We start from the raw sequence: 15,516 nt of genomic DNA, 5'->3' as shown, positions 1-15,516 counted from the left end.
AAGTAATTAAAAATATATAGGCTGGGCGCAGTGGCTCACGCCTGTAATCCCAGCACTTTGGGAGGCCAAGGCGGGTAAATCGTTTGAGGTCAGGAGTTTGAGATCAGCCTGGCCAACATGGTGAAACCCCGTCTCTACTAAAAATACAAAAATTAGCCAGGCATGGTGGTGCGTGCCTGTAGTCCCAGCTACTTGGGAGGCTGAGGCAGAAGAATCGCTTGAACACGGGAGTTGGAGGTTGCGGTGAGCTGAGATTGTGCCACTGCACTCCAGCCTGGGTGACAGAGCAAGACTGTGTCTCAAAACAAAAAAACAAAACAAAACAAAACAAAACACACACACTCTCTCTCTATATATATATATATCACCTTGTGTCAAATTCACTTGTTTGCTTCCAACTGCAGCCATGGTGAAAGGGCTGGACCTGCCTTTCATTGCTCACTCCCAGCTGAGCTTGTTCCTGTTGGAGAAAGAGGAGAAATATGGAGGTGGAGGTAAGCATGGAAGGTCTAAGGAAGGAAAGGGGGCTTTCCTTTCCACAGAGTCCCTGTGGCTCTGGTGAAGACCCAGAGTCTTACGTGGCTGCTTTAACTACTATGAGATAGTATTTTGCAGCCCCCAAACCAGTTTATTTTTATTTTTATTTTTGGAGATGGAGTCTTGCTCTGTTGCTCAGGCTGGAGTGCAGTGGTGCATTCTTGGCTCATTGCAACCTCCATCTCCCGGGTTCAAGCAATTCTCCCGCCTCAGACTCCCAAGTAGCTGGGACTACAGGCACATGCCGCCATACCCAGCTAATTTCTTTTTTGTATTTTAGTAGAGACGGGGTTTCACCGTGTTGCTCAGGCTGGTCTCAAACTCCTGAACTCAGGCAATCCACCCTCCTTGGCCTCCCAAAGTGCTAGGATTACAGGCATGAGTCACCTCACCCGGCCCCTAAAACTAGCTTAAAAATATTTCAGAAACATTCTATGAATAGATTAATGCTAAATGATATGTTTTGGGTAAATGACATTGAAGAATGGTTCTGTCATTAATAGACACTGCTGTACAATCCTGGCGGAGACTGGGATGGTGGTGAGGAGGTGACCTTTCCAAGAGTGTGACACACACATCAGCCCAGGCTGGGCCTTGTGACCTGGTTTGGTGAAGGGTTCTTCCTTCCTATTCTCCTGACCCCTCCTGCTCCCCCAGATGCTAATGCACAGAACATACCTTTCCTGAGCTCAGCTATACTGCCAGAGGGATGTGCTGGGCTATAATTTAGCCATTCTTTTGTGGACAGAAATACGAATTTTTCTTTTAAAATGTTTTTAAAATTGGCTATTGCTATATATATACACAATACCTTGATGAACATCCTTATATTTGCATATATATCTTTATTTACTTGTCCAATAATTTTTATAGAAAATTTTTAGAAGTAGAGTAGCTGGGTTAAAAAGTATGGGTTTTCAAATAACTTTTGACACACCCTGTCAAATTACCCTCCAGAAAGTTAATATGTACCAATTTATAATCCCACCAACAGCGTATGAGCATGTGGGGTTTTGCGTGGAAAGTCCAGGCTGTGACATCCAGCTGTCTGGTTTTGCACCCTGACTCTGCCACATACCAACCTCATTGCTTAGTAAATGATGCAGTCTCACTAAGCATTTCCTCATCCTTCCCATGGGAATGATAATAATACCCTTCTTGTGGGGCTGTCATGGAAGTAAATGAGATACTGTATGTGAAATTCTTATGTGAGGGCCAGGCACAGTGGTTCATGCCTGTAATGCCAGCAATTTGGGAGGCTGAGACAGGAGGAGCACTTGAGCCCAGGAATTCAAGGTCAGCCTGGACAACATGGGGAGACCTTGTCTCTACAAAAAATTAAAAAATTAGCTGGGTGCGATGGCTCACACCTGTAGTCCCCAGATATTTTGGAGGCTGAGGTGGGAGGATCACTTGAGCCCAGGAGGTGGAGGCTGCAGTGAGCTGTGATTGTACCACTGCACTCCAGCCTGGATGACAGAGTGAGACTCTGTTTCACACACACACAAAATGCTTATGCCCTGGATAGTCTAAGGCCCGAGGTGTAGCCAAGCCCCAATATTGAGGGCCACAAGCCTGGGGATTGGACTACAGTTTGGGTTGGCAAAGAAGTTAGAATATAAAATTGGTGCCAACCTTTATTAGGTAATAATTTGTGTTTCATGACATGGAACAGATATTTCAAAACCAATATTCTCTTTATATCTTTTTTTTTGTAACAATTCTATTGAGATAATTGATGTATCATACAATTTCACTTATTTAAGTGTATAATTCAATGGTTTTTAGTATTTTCAGAGTTGTGCCACCATCAGTATAATCAATCTGAGAACATCTTCAGTATCCTTCAAAGAAACCCTATACTATTAATATTTAGGGTTAAAAATGCAACCTCCAACTCTCCCTGTCCCTCGGTCTTAGGCAACCACTTCTACTCACTACTTGTATAGTTTTGCCTATTCTGGACATTTTATGTAAACGGAACAATATGTGGTCTTTTGTGACTGGCTTCTTTCACTTAGCGTAATGTTTTCAAGACTGATTCATGTTGTAGCATGAATCAGCACTTCATTCCTTTTTATTGTCAAGTAATATGCCAGGGTATAGAGATACTGCATCTTTTTTACCTGTTTGTCAGTTGATGGACATCTGAGTTGTTTTTAATTTTTGGCTATTATGAATAAAGCTGCTGTGACATTTGTGTACAAATTTTTGTGTGGATATGTCTTTTATTTCCTGGTTCTATATCTAGGAGTGGAATTATTTGACTATTTGTTGGCTTTTTAAACACATGAATAGTGTTGCGATGAATATTTTGGCCAAAAAACCGTAATGGAAAGATTTCCAGTTAAAGAAGAAAGCATGAAGGCCCAGAGACCTGGGAGTTGTATGCCTTAATTCCTCTGAATAATCCTTCAGCATTTGTAAAAGGGGTTGTTGTAAATATTAGAGATTAAATATAATGGACAGCCTCTGGCACACAGTAAATTCTCAGTAAATGATAGCTATTATTCTACACCCTCCAAACCTTGAAGCAGACATCCTCACGGGCCTAGCCTCTTCATCCATCCATACCATCCGTATTATCAGATTTCTCTGTTTTTTATTTTTATTTTTATGACCTTGTGTATTATTTTGTCAGTGCTGATGTAAACCTTCAGTAACTGCCGGAATGCTACCACCTGTGGAAACTAAAACCGGGCTCTGCTTAAAGTGGGCCATTTCCTTTTCATCTTCACATCCTACTTCTTGCCAAACTCTAAGGTTATCAACTATTTCCTTGCATCCCCCCTGCAAGAGAGGCAAGCCCTGCCCTTGCATCCCTCAGGTCATCAGGAACATAGGACGGTTGTGAAGGCTGGGTGTGAAAATCCCGGCATACACGAAACGGTGGCCCATTGGCCAAATTGAACATGTAAACTCAACTGTTTCTCTGCACAGTGTATGGTAAAAATAAACGTAAAAGACCGGGTGCGGTGGCTCACGCCTGTAATCCCAGCACTTTGGGAGGCTGAGGCGGGCGGATTGCAAGGTCAGGAAAACACGGTGAAACGCTGTCTCTACTAAAAATACAAAAAATTAGCCAGGCGTGGTAGCACATGCCTGTAGTCCCAGGTACTCAGGAGGCTGAGGCAGGAGAATCGCTTGAACCCAGGAGGCGGAGCTTGCAGTGAGATCGCACCACTGCATTCCAGCCTGGGCAACAGGGTGAGACTCCCTCTCAAAAAAAAAAAAAAGAATAAATGATAAATAAATAAATAAACATAAGAAAGTTGAGCCAACGTATCAAATTCAGAAGATTTCACACAAAACCTATATTTCAGATTGCTTTCGAAAAGAACAAAAAGATATGGCAGTATTGGGCCTTCCTTCTTGCCTGATAAAAATAGACTGATTTGTGCTACTTCAGCCCCTTTGGTGTGTTCAGGAATTGGAAAAGGGAGGCCAAATGACTAGTCCTTGGAGACACAGCAAAAAGGCTTTTTTCTTTTTCCTTTTTTTTTTTTTTTTTTTTTTTACAAATGCTTGTGTGGTCAGGGACCATCTCCCTCTCCCACCCCCACTGTTGATTATCCCTGCTAAGCCTCTGACATGTTTGTCATTTCACACCAGTCCAGACAACTTTTTTAAAAAAAACTTTGTCTAGCATTCTGCTACAAAGTCTCCTACTACAAGTTTGTAAAGATACTGACCTCTAGTTCCCAGCATCCACCTTCTGTTTTTTTTTGGAAACATCACCAGCTCCTTGTTTTTATTATACAGGACACTCCACCTTCCCCTCAAGTGTCTGTCATGGGAAACAGTGCTTTGCTCAGTTCTTAAACGCCTGATAGAACTACGCAGGGTGCCTGCCAGACCCGGGGTGCTTCCTTCCTTCAAAACCCGCTCACTTAGAGCCACTTGACCCACGATGTCCGCTGTCATATTGCTTGTTTCTTCGTCAGCCCACAGCCAAGCTGGCCACTCAATCTTTCTTTGCACTTGATACGTTTGGTTAAACCTTTCCATTATCTCAAGGTTCTCTTCTGGTGCCTTCTTATTCTGTCCATTTTAATCTTGTGACAGTCCTCACTCGTCTCCCAGACCTCAGGTTTCTGGCGAGAGTGTTTTTGTTCTTGCCTGACCTTTCTGCTCTCATCCTCCCCATTCTGTTTCATCTGGTCTTCAATTTCGCTATTTCTGCTCCAGTGTCTTCACCTCCATTTTATTTAACTGTGCTGTCTCTTAAACACTTCTGCAGCAATATCTATTTTATCCTTAAAAGCCTCTGGCTATACTCCTTTGGAAAACTCTCTTTATTTGTTAAAGAAAATGTTTCATTTTTCTGAAATCTTTAAAGGGGAGCAGGACTTCTGTTCTTCTTCACTTCTGCCCAATTTCCTATGTTTTTAGAAATTAATTTCAATCTCTTCATCGTGTACACAGAGATGACAAAATCCTGCACTTTACATTTTATGACCTCTAGCGTTTTTGCTTATGATCCTTTCAATCCTGCCATATTCAAATGGCTAGCATGGGCAGCTAAATGAATATTCCTGTCTCCACTTGAATGGTTCTTTAACTTGAATAACTGATAGATCTTTTAAAAAAGAAAAAAAAATTCCTCTGCATCCACAGTGTTGACCTAAATTATTTTATTTATGATCAATGGCTGTTCTAATACAGATATGATTCTGGCTAGTTTCATAACTTCAGCAAGCTTACAATGACTCAGTTCTCTCATTTGTCTGTTTTCACACTACCATGAAATTTTGCTCATGAGGAACATTTCTGTAAGTCCTCCTCCCTTCTTTTCTCATAGGTCTCTGAGATAGGGTACTGGCACTGTTGATGGGTTAAAAATCCCAGTGTGAACTTGGGCCAGAGGTCCTGTAATACACTTGCTCATAAAGTAGGCATCCAGGTCATTCAAAACATGCTTCTGCAATGATTTAGACTTATTTGCAAAGCCATTGTAGAAAACATTCAGATGTCTGTTACTACATCTTATAGTCTGATAATGAATACTTCAGTGCAAGGTCATCTTTCCCTTACCCTAGCTCTTTTCCCAAGCCTCACTTGACATGTTCCCCAGCCTCATATCTTTTGCTGTACACAGGAGAGGTGTCCTGTGCAAAGTTTCCTTTTATCTTTCATTTGTCTTTTGAAGGCTCATCCTGTACATTTGATCTTTTCTCCAAACCCAGTTCACTTCCATGATCTTTCCAGCTTTCACATTATATCTGTCTTAGTCTGTTTTCTATTGCTTACAACAGGATACCAGAAACTGGGTAATTTATAAAGAGAAGAAATGTATATCTTACAGTTATGGAGGCTGAGAAATCCAAGGTTGAGAAGCCACATCTGGGAGCCCTTTCTTTTTGGTGGAGGTTCTCTGAAGAGTCCCGAGGTGGTGCAGAGCATCACACATGGGGAGGGGGCTGAGCATGCTAAGCCAGGCCTCCCTTCTTCTCCTTATAAAGCCACCAGGCCCACTCCCACGATAACCGATTAATCCATTAATCTCTGAACACATTAATCCATGCAGGAGGGCAGAGCCCTCTTGACCCAATCACCTCTCAAAGGCCCCACCTCTCAACGCTGCCACATTGGAGGTTACATTTCCACATGAGCTTTGGAGGAAACAGACATTCAAACCATAGCACCTTTCAAAGAAAAATCTGAGAAGCTGTGTTTGTGTGGCTCTTGCCCTATTGAGGTATTCGGTGAATCCCACATCAGTTCTTTCACACACAGAATTCTCTCTTCAAATTCATCTCTATTTCCTAAGTCAAAATTACATCTCGATCCTCTCTGTTTGGAGACTTCTAAGCTTCAGCTCCAACCTATTTTCTTATGGGGTAGCAGAGACAGCTCTAGATTTGGGATTAAGAGAGCCCCAGATAAATTTCTCTACTTAACAAACTATAAGACATTAAGGAATCTCTTAATTTCCCAGAGGCTCATTTTCCCCATCGGTATAATAGGATAATAATAGCTATCATCTTTCAGAATTCTTGTGACAATTCCATGAAATACTGTATGGAAAACCATGTTTAAAATTCTGTCTTATATATTTTTTAGTGGAAGCTCCGCTTGCCCTAATTTTGTGCATGTATTTCTTTCAGGCCTTCAAGATTTTATTTGAAACTTCTCTTCCTTTTCCTTTGGCTTCTCATTTCTCTTGCCTCCGGTTGTCTATCACTTCATTTGTTCTAATGAATTCATTGTTCATCTGTTCTATCATATTTGGACAAAAATGTTGACATCCTGACAGTTGGTGTCAGAGCTGTTTGAGTGTGAGGAGACTATTTTGGGGTAAGGTGACATGGTTTTCCAGGAGTCCAACAACCAGAGAAGTAGCTGAATTGCTGATTTGAAACTGAACAGGGTAAGGGAAGAAAAGTGAGGGAAGGGAGAGTGGGAAAGGGGAACACTTCCAACAAGATGGAGGCTGCCCCAGGTGACGTGAGCAGTGAACGAAGTCCTGGGGTGGGGTGCAGTGGGGGTGGCAGTGGGAAGTGGGTGGAAGGACCCACAAACAGAATGAGGGTAGCAGACGTTCTACTGGATGTCGTCTGGTTACCACGATGTAAATGCTCTACCAAGTCTTTAGTAAATGTTGCCACCCACTGAAGAAGACTTTTAGGGAAATCATGGAAAAGAGCTGGGTCCGGATCAGGGTAGTGAGGGCACAGGGACAGCAAGCAATGAACGAATTCACTGAAAATCAGAGGTAACCATACCAGTGTAACCCTCCTGGGAATTTACACACATCTTGGAGAGGGCTTTAAATATCCACTGGGGACAATATGGGAATTTGAGCCAATCTTATTCTGAAAGGGGTGGTGACACCAGCTGACATCTAGACGTTCTTTAAAACAAAACATAGCTCAGGTCAGGTGCAGTGGCTCATACCTGTAATCCAGCACTTTTGGAGGCCGAGGTGGGAGGATCGCTTGAGCCTAGGAGTTTGAGACCAGCCTGCGCAATACAGGGAAACGCTGTCTCTACAGGAAATAAAAAATTAGCCAGGCATGGGTGTGGTGGCGTACACCTGTGGTCCCAGCAGCTTGGGAGAATCATCTGAAGCAGGGAGATTGAGGCTACAGTGAGCCATGATTGCGCCACTGCACACCAGCCTGGACGACCGAGTAAGACCCTGTCTCAAAATGAATGAATGAATGAATGAATGAATGAATAAAATAAAACAGATAAAACACGACATGTCAAATGCCAGGCGTATATTGCTTGACTTGGCATCTATCTAAACGAAGTCTATCACACAGGAGAAACCTGGCAAGTGTTTGTTGGATAAATTGATTTTAGTTTTTCCTGTCAATAATTTATCATCCTTTGTTCCTCTCTTACTGTATGTTTTTTTGAGTGATCTCAGAAATAGCTATTTCTAAGTGTTCTCTACATCTTTTTCCTTGGCAAGACCTAGTTTTGCCTGTCATTTTCTTCCTGTTGTTTGCCCTCAGCAACTTCGTGTTTCCTGGTTCCCTCCTTGGACCTGAAGGCCAGCTTCATCATCTACTGTCCGAACTCTACCTGCTCTCTCAGTGGTCCTGGCTCCGCGGGGGGTCTTCTGTTTGTGTTGGCTGTTGTGCCTAACATAGCTAGCAATGCCGATCTCCCTTCTGTGGGGAAAGATTCTCCTCAATCTTGGTGAAAATTCAGTTTACAGAAGGAGAAAGAGATGAGAGAGAGAGAGCGCAAGCACATGAGGGCTTGTCTTTTGGAGATAACGTACTGAAGTGTCTCTAGATGAAATGATATGAGGTTTAGGCCTCACTCTAAAGTAACCCAGAAGGAGAGAGGGAAAACAGCAAAGAAGTAGGCAGCCGGATGCTGTGGCCAAACCAAGATGGCCCACGTTGTTGAAGCCCTGTGATCGGTACGTGAGGGTTCAATATAATATTCACTCAACTTTTGTGTATGTTTGAAGATTTCGTAATAAGCTTAGGGAATGTCTGTTTATTAAAGATCCACACATGAGTTATTGGTCTCCACAGCCACCATGGATTTTTTTGGCCTGCACGTGACCTTCGGGTGAGTTCTTGAGCCTCATCCACAGCATGACCCCGGCCCCCACCAAGCTGCATCTATACTCTCTCTTGTTATTGATTCGTTGGGTGCCCATTTCCCTTTGGTCTGAGAGATCCTGGTGGACAGGGGCTGTGTCTCATTCATCTTCATGTCCCAGTGCCTAGCATAGAATCTGGTGAACGGAACTCAAATGAGCTGAAGAAAGTTATCTGCCAGTGGATTCCCAGCCCACGGCAGCCCCTTCTCCTTGTCATGGCCTTTGCTGGGCCCATGACCCATGGCTGAGGGCCTCTGAGCAGAGCCACAGCACATCCACGCTGGGCTGTCTTCCTCAGGAGGGACAGTGGGCAGCTCTTGCACATGCCTCCATATCACCACAGAATTCTCTCCTGGACCTTCTTCTGCTGCTACATTAGCTAAGGGAATTCCAATTTCCTTTCAGATCTGAAGCTCGTACCAAACTTCTGACTTCCTGTGACTTAGTGATTTAAATGACTATAATTGTAGACCTAAGTTCATGCGTGGGTCCTCACTGCATAGGCTCCCTTCGAGCAGCTTCCCTTCCCCCACAGTACATCCCTCGTCTCCAGACAGAGAAAATGGTACCCTTCCTCCTGTCTCACTTCCTTTGGGTGGCTGGCCCTCACATCACCCTAAAGAAAGGCAGATCTAGCAGTGCCACCATCTGTGTTTCTCATTTCTCTTATTACCCCCTCCCCAAGTTTCCTTCCTGCCTCCATCCAGTCCCAAATCTTCAGCTTTTCTCTGAATTTCCTGTTCTAGTCTCAGCTTAATAGAGTTCTACTATTACTCTAGTTCTGGCAGCTTCTAGGATAGGCATCCCAGCACCATTTTGCTCTCACCACTACTCTTTAATTAGCTTTTACCAATCTCAGTAGTCATTTTATCTTCTTTGCAGCATGCAACACTGAAAGGGTTCAGTTGGGGAGTCAGGTGTTATTGTGCCCATTTGGCAAGGATTGGAAAGGTTGAGTGGCTTGCTTAAGGTTGCAGAACCAGTAAGAATCAGTAGTAGCATCTCCGTCTCCTGAATGTTAGTCTAATGTTCCAACCTGTACCCACCATCTGGTCTGTGTTACTGTCCCCTTGGAAAACAGTGGCTGACCTTGAACTTCATCCATTTTCCTCACAACAGTTATCTTCCTGGGATATATCTAACAACAGTCCCAGAGGACTGGAAACTGAGCTAAGCCAAAATGAGGTGGTAATAACTGTCTTACTGATTCATGCTGGCATTGCCTGAAGGCCTGCTATTGTCTCTAGCAATTCTCTTATTCCCGAAAAAGAGCCAAAAAATGGAGGGGAGGAGGTGGATGCATCCCCACATCCAAGTGGGCATTAGCCAGTGCCTCTTGTTTCCAAGAATCAGAGACAGGTTCAGCACCAGGTCATACTCCAAGAGTTGTCAACCTGTTCAATCAAGGACTGAAGTGCTGGCACCCTTCCCTGGGTAAAGAGAAGGGCTAGTGCTCCAATAGCATTCTCAACTGGAGGTGCAGAATGGTGAAGCAGTGAGTGACAGCCAACCTCTGTGAGGAAAGGATATGGAGGTCCCCAGCTGTCACCTGAGGATGCCCTTGACTGTTTACGTGTGAATTCATGAAAAGTGTGTGTGTGTGTGTGTGTGTATGTGTGTGTGTGTGGTAGAGGGGAGAAGAGCTAGTGCAAGCTTAGTTATGGCAATACTCTCTTTCCCACCCCACCTCCAGTGAAAATAACTTCTGTAGCCTAATCACGATGTCCTATTCTGGAGCTTTCTGGGAGGCCCTGAGCAACTCTCCCACTGAAGCTATAATTCCACCTTCTGTCCTTGATTGCTTGGCAGAAAATAATATGTTTGTAATCAATTTAATTTTTCATTTTCCCACATTAAGACTTGAAAACAAACTATGTACTTATGTGGGAAACTGGAAAAGACATTTTACCTCAAGTGAAAACTTGAACACCCTTAGACAAACAAACCGAGAAGAGTCACTTCTTATGTTTGCATTAGATATTGGCCTTTTCCAAGCCCAGTCTACTCCTCTCTAACCTCTGCCTTCAAGGAGAACTCAATGAGGGTGGAACAATTCAGGGTCAGTGTCAAGAAGAGTGCTTATGCAGGGAGGTGGATGGAACAGTCAGGTATTCTGGATGCTTCACTTAGTCTACAGAATTACACATGCAAACATCAATGGGATTCTGACCTGGACCAAAAAGAGGCACAGGGATGTGTTAGATTTACAGGTTTGGATGCTTTATTACCTAAAGTCAAAGGGGAAGATACAAAAGCTGTTTAATTTACCAAGCAAGTGCAGCATGCCTATGGAAAGCTTTGGCCCTTTTTGCTAAGCTGTCAGATGTTTGAGGCAGCTGGCCAGACGGCTGTGTTTTAAATCCAGGCTTAACATTTTCGAGGCTGCTGAATAATGTAGATCCTTTTCAGTGGAACAACCTTTTCCAGAGCAGGTGCGGGTTTTTGATGCGCCATGTGCACTGTTGCTGGAAATTTATGGTTGAGCTAAAGGTGAGAAGAGAAGAAAAAATAGGCATATTGGATCTTCTTGGTCATGAAATATTAAACTAGTAGAAAGTGATATCGTTGGTCAAGGGAATCTCATAATTTTGTTTATTTATTTGATAATATCTCTTTTTTTTCCCCGTACTATTTCTAACCCTAAACCGATGGGAGTATGTTTTAACCTGGGTCTTCTCTCATTTACTGTCTTTAACTTTAAAAAATTCCAATTGACATTTTAAAAAGTGGGAATGGTTAAGTATGTCTGCAACAGTTCTCTGTGGTGTTAGCAATTATTCTGGCACTAGTATGCATCTATGAATCACTGAATTCTAGGAAGGCTACAGAGACATTGGAGAAGGTCCAGAGGGGGGACGAAAAACTCCTCAATTGTCAAAAGAAATAAAGAACCTCTGAAATAAGTTAAGAAGAGTTAGGATTATTTATTAGGTCTAAGTATGTACATTTGCTATTTTTAAGGTAAAAAATGGTGTGATATTGGCCATTCCATATGGTTCAATCTAAATAGCCCAGTGAAGAGAAAGCTGAGGGATGGCTTACTAGCCTCAGGGAACAAAAGTTCTGATTAGTCTTCTCCACAGAAGACATCTGTGAGTAAATAAGCTTAAATAGACTTATTAACACAGGCTGAGACTTTTTGACAATAAGAGACATTTCATATGGAACCCAGAGACCTTGTGGAATTTACATTAATGATAACTTAAGATAGAAAGCATGACCAATGGTGCTGACCACTTCAGACATGGTTTTCCTAGGAGGAGAATTTGGACCCAGTGACCTTTTGGGGCCATACTAGTTCTTGGTTTCCAAGCCCATCAATTTATAAAAGTACCTAAAGAAACCTCCCTTGGCCAGCAAGGAAGGGATGCCTCAACTCAGTAGGAATTTAACTTATCACTATTGAACTTAGATGCCCTTGCCTTGACACTCTAAATAAAAGGGGAGATAAAACTGTTCATGACCCCAGCCATCACACTGTTTATGGTTTGTTTGCGCTCTTCTAAGCGAGAGAAAACATATGTGCCTTACATCTCTTCTCAAATGTCTCTGCCCAGGCCCTAGGCACACAGCAGTCCCTTTCATTTGAAATGTGACTCCAGAAAGTCCTTTCTTCTTGGTTTTAAAAAATTAAACACACTGGCAGAATATACACTAAAGTGTTAGCAATGGTTACCTCTGGGGGATAGAATTACAGGCAATGCCTGGTCTATTTCTTTGCTTTATTTATCAGTACTATTTTTTTTTCTTTTATAATGAGCAGGTACAAGTTATACAAAAATTAAGCCCAAGGATTATCTCTGCCAACATTCTAGCAGTTGGAAACAAAACATAATTGAGATATTGATCATAAATGTTGCATTAGAGTCTAAAAAAGACCTGATGACTTTTTTTTTTTTTGTCAGATCAGTTATCATCAGACCATATGATGTTCATTTTACAATGTGTTAAGGGCAGAATGTTTTGTTTTGCTTTGGTTTTCTTTCAGCATTAGATCCAGAAGGAAATTTAAGAGGGCATTGACTTCAGTAGTTTACTTCCAGACTCGGTGCCTTTAGTCTCAACTAAAATAGATGAATTATTTCAGGTTAGTTTTACATCACATTTGAGAGATTGCAGGTAGGAATAAAAATTTGACAAGTTAGTGAAGGTAAAAGGGGGTGAGAAGGGAAACAAACAAACAAAACTCTGATATAAAAGAAATGTGGGCAATTAGCCAAGGTGAGGTAGGGTAAGAAGACAAGCTGGGACTGGAACAAAGAAAGCCACATGCTGATTGTTGTTCTTAAGTGTGAAAGAGATGATGGGTGGAGGTAGGAAAAGAAAAAGGAAAGGAGAGTAGTGTTACAATAAGTGATCGAAGATATTTTCTGCTTAATTTGGCACTAATTTGTTATTTGATCACCTCCAGGGTGATCTCCACAATTTAGGGGCTACATTGTTTGGGCATGTAAAGAAAATTGTGCTAAGATATACAAAACTTGCCATTTTAACCATTTTAAAGTGTGTGTACAGTTAGTCCAGTGGCACTAAATACATTCACATTATTGCACAGCTATCAACACCATCCACCTCTAGAACCTTTTCATCATCCTAAACTGAAACTTGGAACCAATTCAACAATCACTCTCCATTCCCTCCTCCTCCAAGCCCCTGGCAACCACCATTCTACTTTCTATATCTATGAATCTGACTACTCTGGGTACCTCCCATAAGTAGAATCATTCAATATTTGTCCTTTTGTGTCTGGCTTATTTCACTTAGCATAATGTCTTCAAGGTCCATCCATGTTACAGATGTGTCGGGATTTCCTTCTTTTCTAAGGTTAAATAAAATTCCATTTTATATATACATATACACACACACACACACACACACACACACCACGTTTTGTCTATCCATTCATCCATTGATGAATACTTGGTTAGGATCTCTTCACCTTTTGGCTATTGTGAATGATGTGGCTGTGAACAGTGGTGTAGGAATATCTGTTCTGAGTCCCTACTTTCAATTCTTCCAATATATGGGAAGATTATATTGGAAGAAGTGGAATTGCTGGATCATATGGCAATTCTCTCTCTCTCTCTCTCTTTTTTTTTTTTTTTTTTTTTTTGAGGTTTTGCTCTGTCACCCAGACTGGAGTGCAGGGGTGTGATCTCTGCTCCCTGTAACATTGAACTCCTGGCTCAAGTGGTCCTCTTGCCTCAGCCTCCCGAGTAACTGGGACCTCAGGCATGTGCCACCATGCTGGGCTAATTTTTTATATTTTTAGTAGAGACAAGGTCTTTCTATGTTGCCCAGGCTGGTCTTGAACTGGGCTCAAGCGATTCTCCTGCCTCAGCCTCCCAAAGTGCTAGGATTCAAGTTGTGAGCCACTGCGTCCAGCCTGATATGGCAATTCTATATTTATCTTTTGAGGAACCACCATATTGTTTCCCACAGCAACTGGACCATTTTACATTCCCACCAGCAATACAGAAGTGTTAAGAGTTACATTTTAACTGAGGCATTCAACCAGAGTTCTAAAAGCACTGCTCAACTACTTCCCAGACGACGAATTTCACAGATTAGAATATTTGGGAAACAAAGTCAGCTCCTGTGGCCCATTGGCCATTTGAACTGATCTAGGAAAGTTCGAGAGAAGAAAAGAAAATCAACAGGATTGAGAAAAAAGTAGGAATAATTCTGGCAAAGCTAATAGACAAATTGCCCATAATTGTTAAGCTACAAGTGTACAGGTTTTGGGGTTCCAGGACCAGGATTTCCATAGCAACATGAAAATACGATAAAAGGAAAGTTCTCCTTCTCATCTCCCTACCTGCCTCAGTCAGGGGCATCCTGATGTAGGACTTGGGGCTATGGGTGGAGAGTCTATAAAGAATCTTCCGTCAGAATGGATGAAACTGTCAATAAAATGGTCAGCTCCTCAATGTACTAATTCTTTGATGTAGATTTTATATCAATGGAGATAGGAAAAGGTTATTTTCAAGTCTAAACTACAAATAAGTAGAAACAGCTTTCCAGAGTATAAGCTACAACCAGCTGTGTTTTAGCCTGACATTTTAACTTTGGGGAAGCTGTGGAATTTTCATCATTAGTCTTTGTAAAATGATAGTATTTGTAGAATGAAAGGTGTTTCTTGTGTCATTCATTAGGGTAAGAGAATGCAGGGTAACTCCACCAGAGAAAGAATTCAAAGCCATGTATGTACAAGGATCCTGCCTTGCTGTGGCTCCATTACAGGGGCAACACATTGAACTTAGAAAGTGGATCAGTAGAAACTTCTACATTGAGAATTTACCTTCATCTTGGGTAGCTGTGACCTCAGAACCTATATTTTTCATTTAGGAGAAAAAGCAAAAGAAGTGTAATGGAGGTCTTCATGACTAGAGCCCTGAAATTCTAGATGCAAGCAAATCAGCTGCAGGTTTTGTTTTAGAGCCTGAAGTTGGGTGGTGTTAGCAGACTGGCAGTGCTTTCATTCATCTTTCCAGGGTGTTAACTTCCAACTCGAATGTTGGCACTTAAATTTCCACACCCTGTTAAGCAAACTGCTTAAAACAAAACATTCAGCTCTCGTCAATGAAATTCAAGGATACTCCTACAGTGATAGTAATCTACAGAACAAGAGAAGCCTTTTAAAATCTGCAGAGCCTTTGATAGTTTTCTCTCCCCCAGGATCCCATTTCACATACATCTCACTGGCTTTGGCAGTGGTGACCCAGAGTCTGGCAGCTTGAAAAAAGTAGCCCCACCTTTAACCAGGCTTCAGCATTCCCCCTCCACACCATAACGCAACCCCGTTATGGATGTTTTAACTGGATACTTTTATGGTCTGAGAAGTTTCACAACTATTGCCAAATTTAATTGCCATGGCTGTCCAGAGGATTAATATATTTGGCAGAATCATT

General features: G+C 42.2%; 1 protein-coding gene across 2 annotated transcripts in view; it reads right to left on the bottom strand.

Annotated features, from left to right (window-relative positions):
• Positions 1-349: 349 nt before the first annotated feature.
• The window catches only part of DAPL1 (death associated protein like 1), a 31,306-nt gene continuing 16,139 nt past the window's right edge, over positions 350-15,516 (bottom strand). The window contains exon 4 of one of the 2 annotated variants that reach the window (XM_021923640.1): positions 350-460. In XM_021923640.1, the coding sequence (XP_021779332.1) occupies positions 365-460 (96 nt within the window). In that variant the 3' untranslated portion in view covers positions 350-364. Of the gene's footprint in view, positions 461-10,803; positions 11,090-15,516 lie in introns of those variants that run through there. The other variant, XM_003907513.4, reaches the window with a different exon arrangement.

This window comes from Papio anubis, chromosome 10 (genome assembly GCF_008728515.1).
Source record: "Papio anubis isolate 15944 chromosome 10, Panubis1.0, whole genome shotgun sequence".
Taxonomy (NCBI): domain Eukaryota; kingdom Metazoa; phylum Chordata; class Mammalia; order Primates; family Cercopithecidae; genus Papio; species Papio anubis.
Note: the sequence above shows the minus strand (reverse complement) of the source record. Positions and strands in the feature narration are given on the sequence as shown.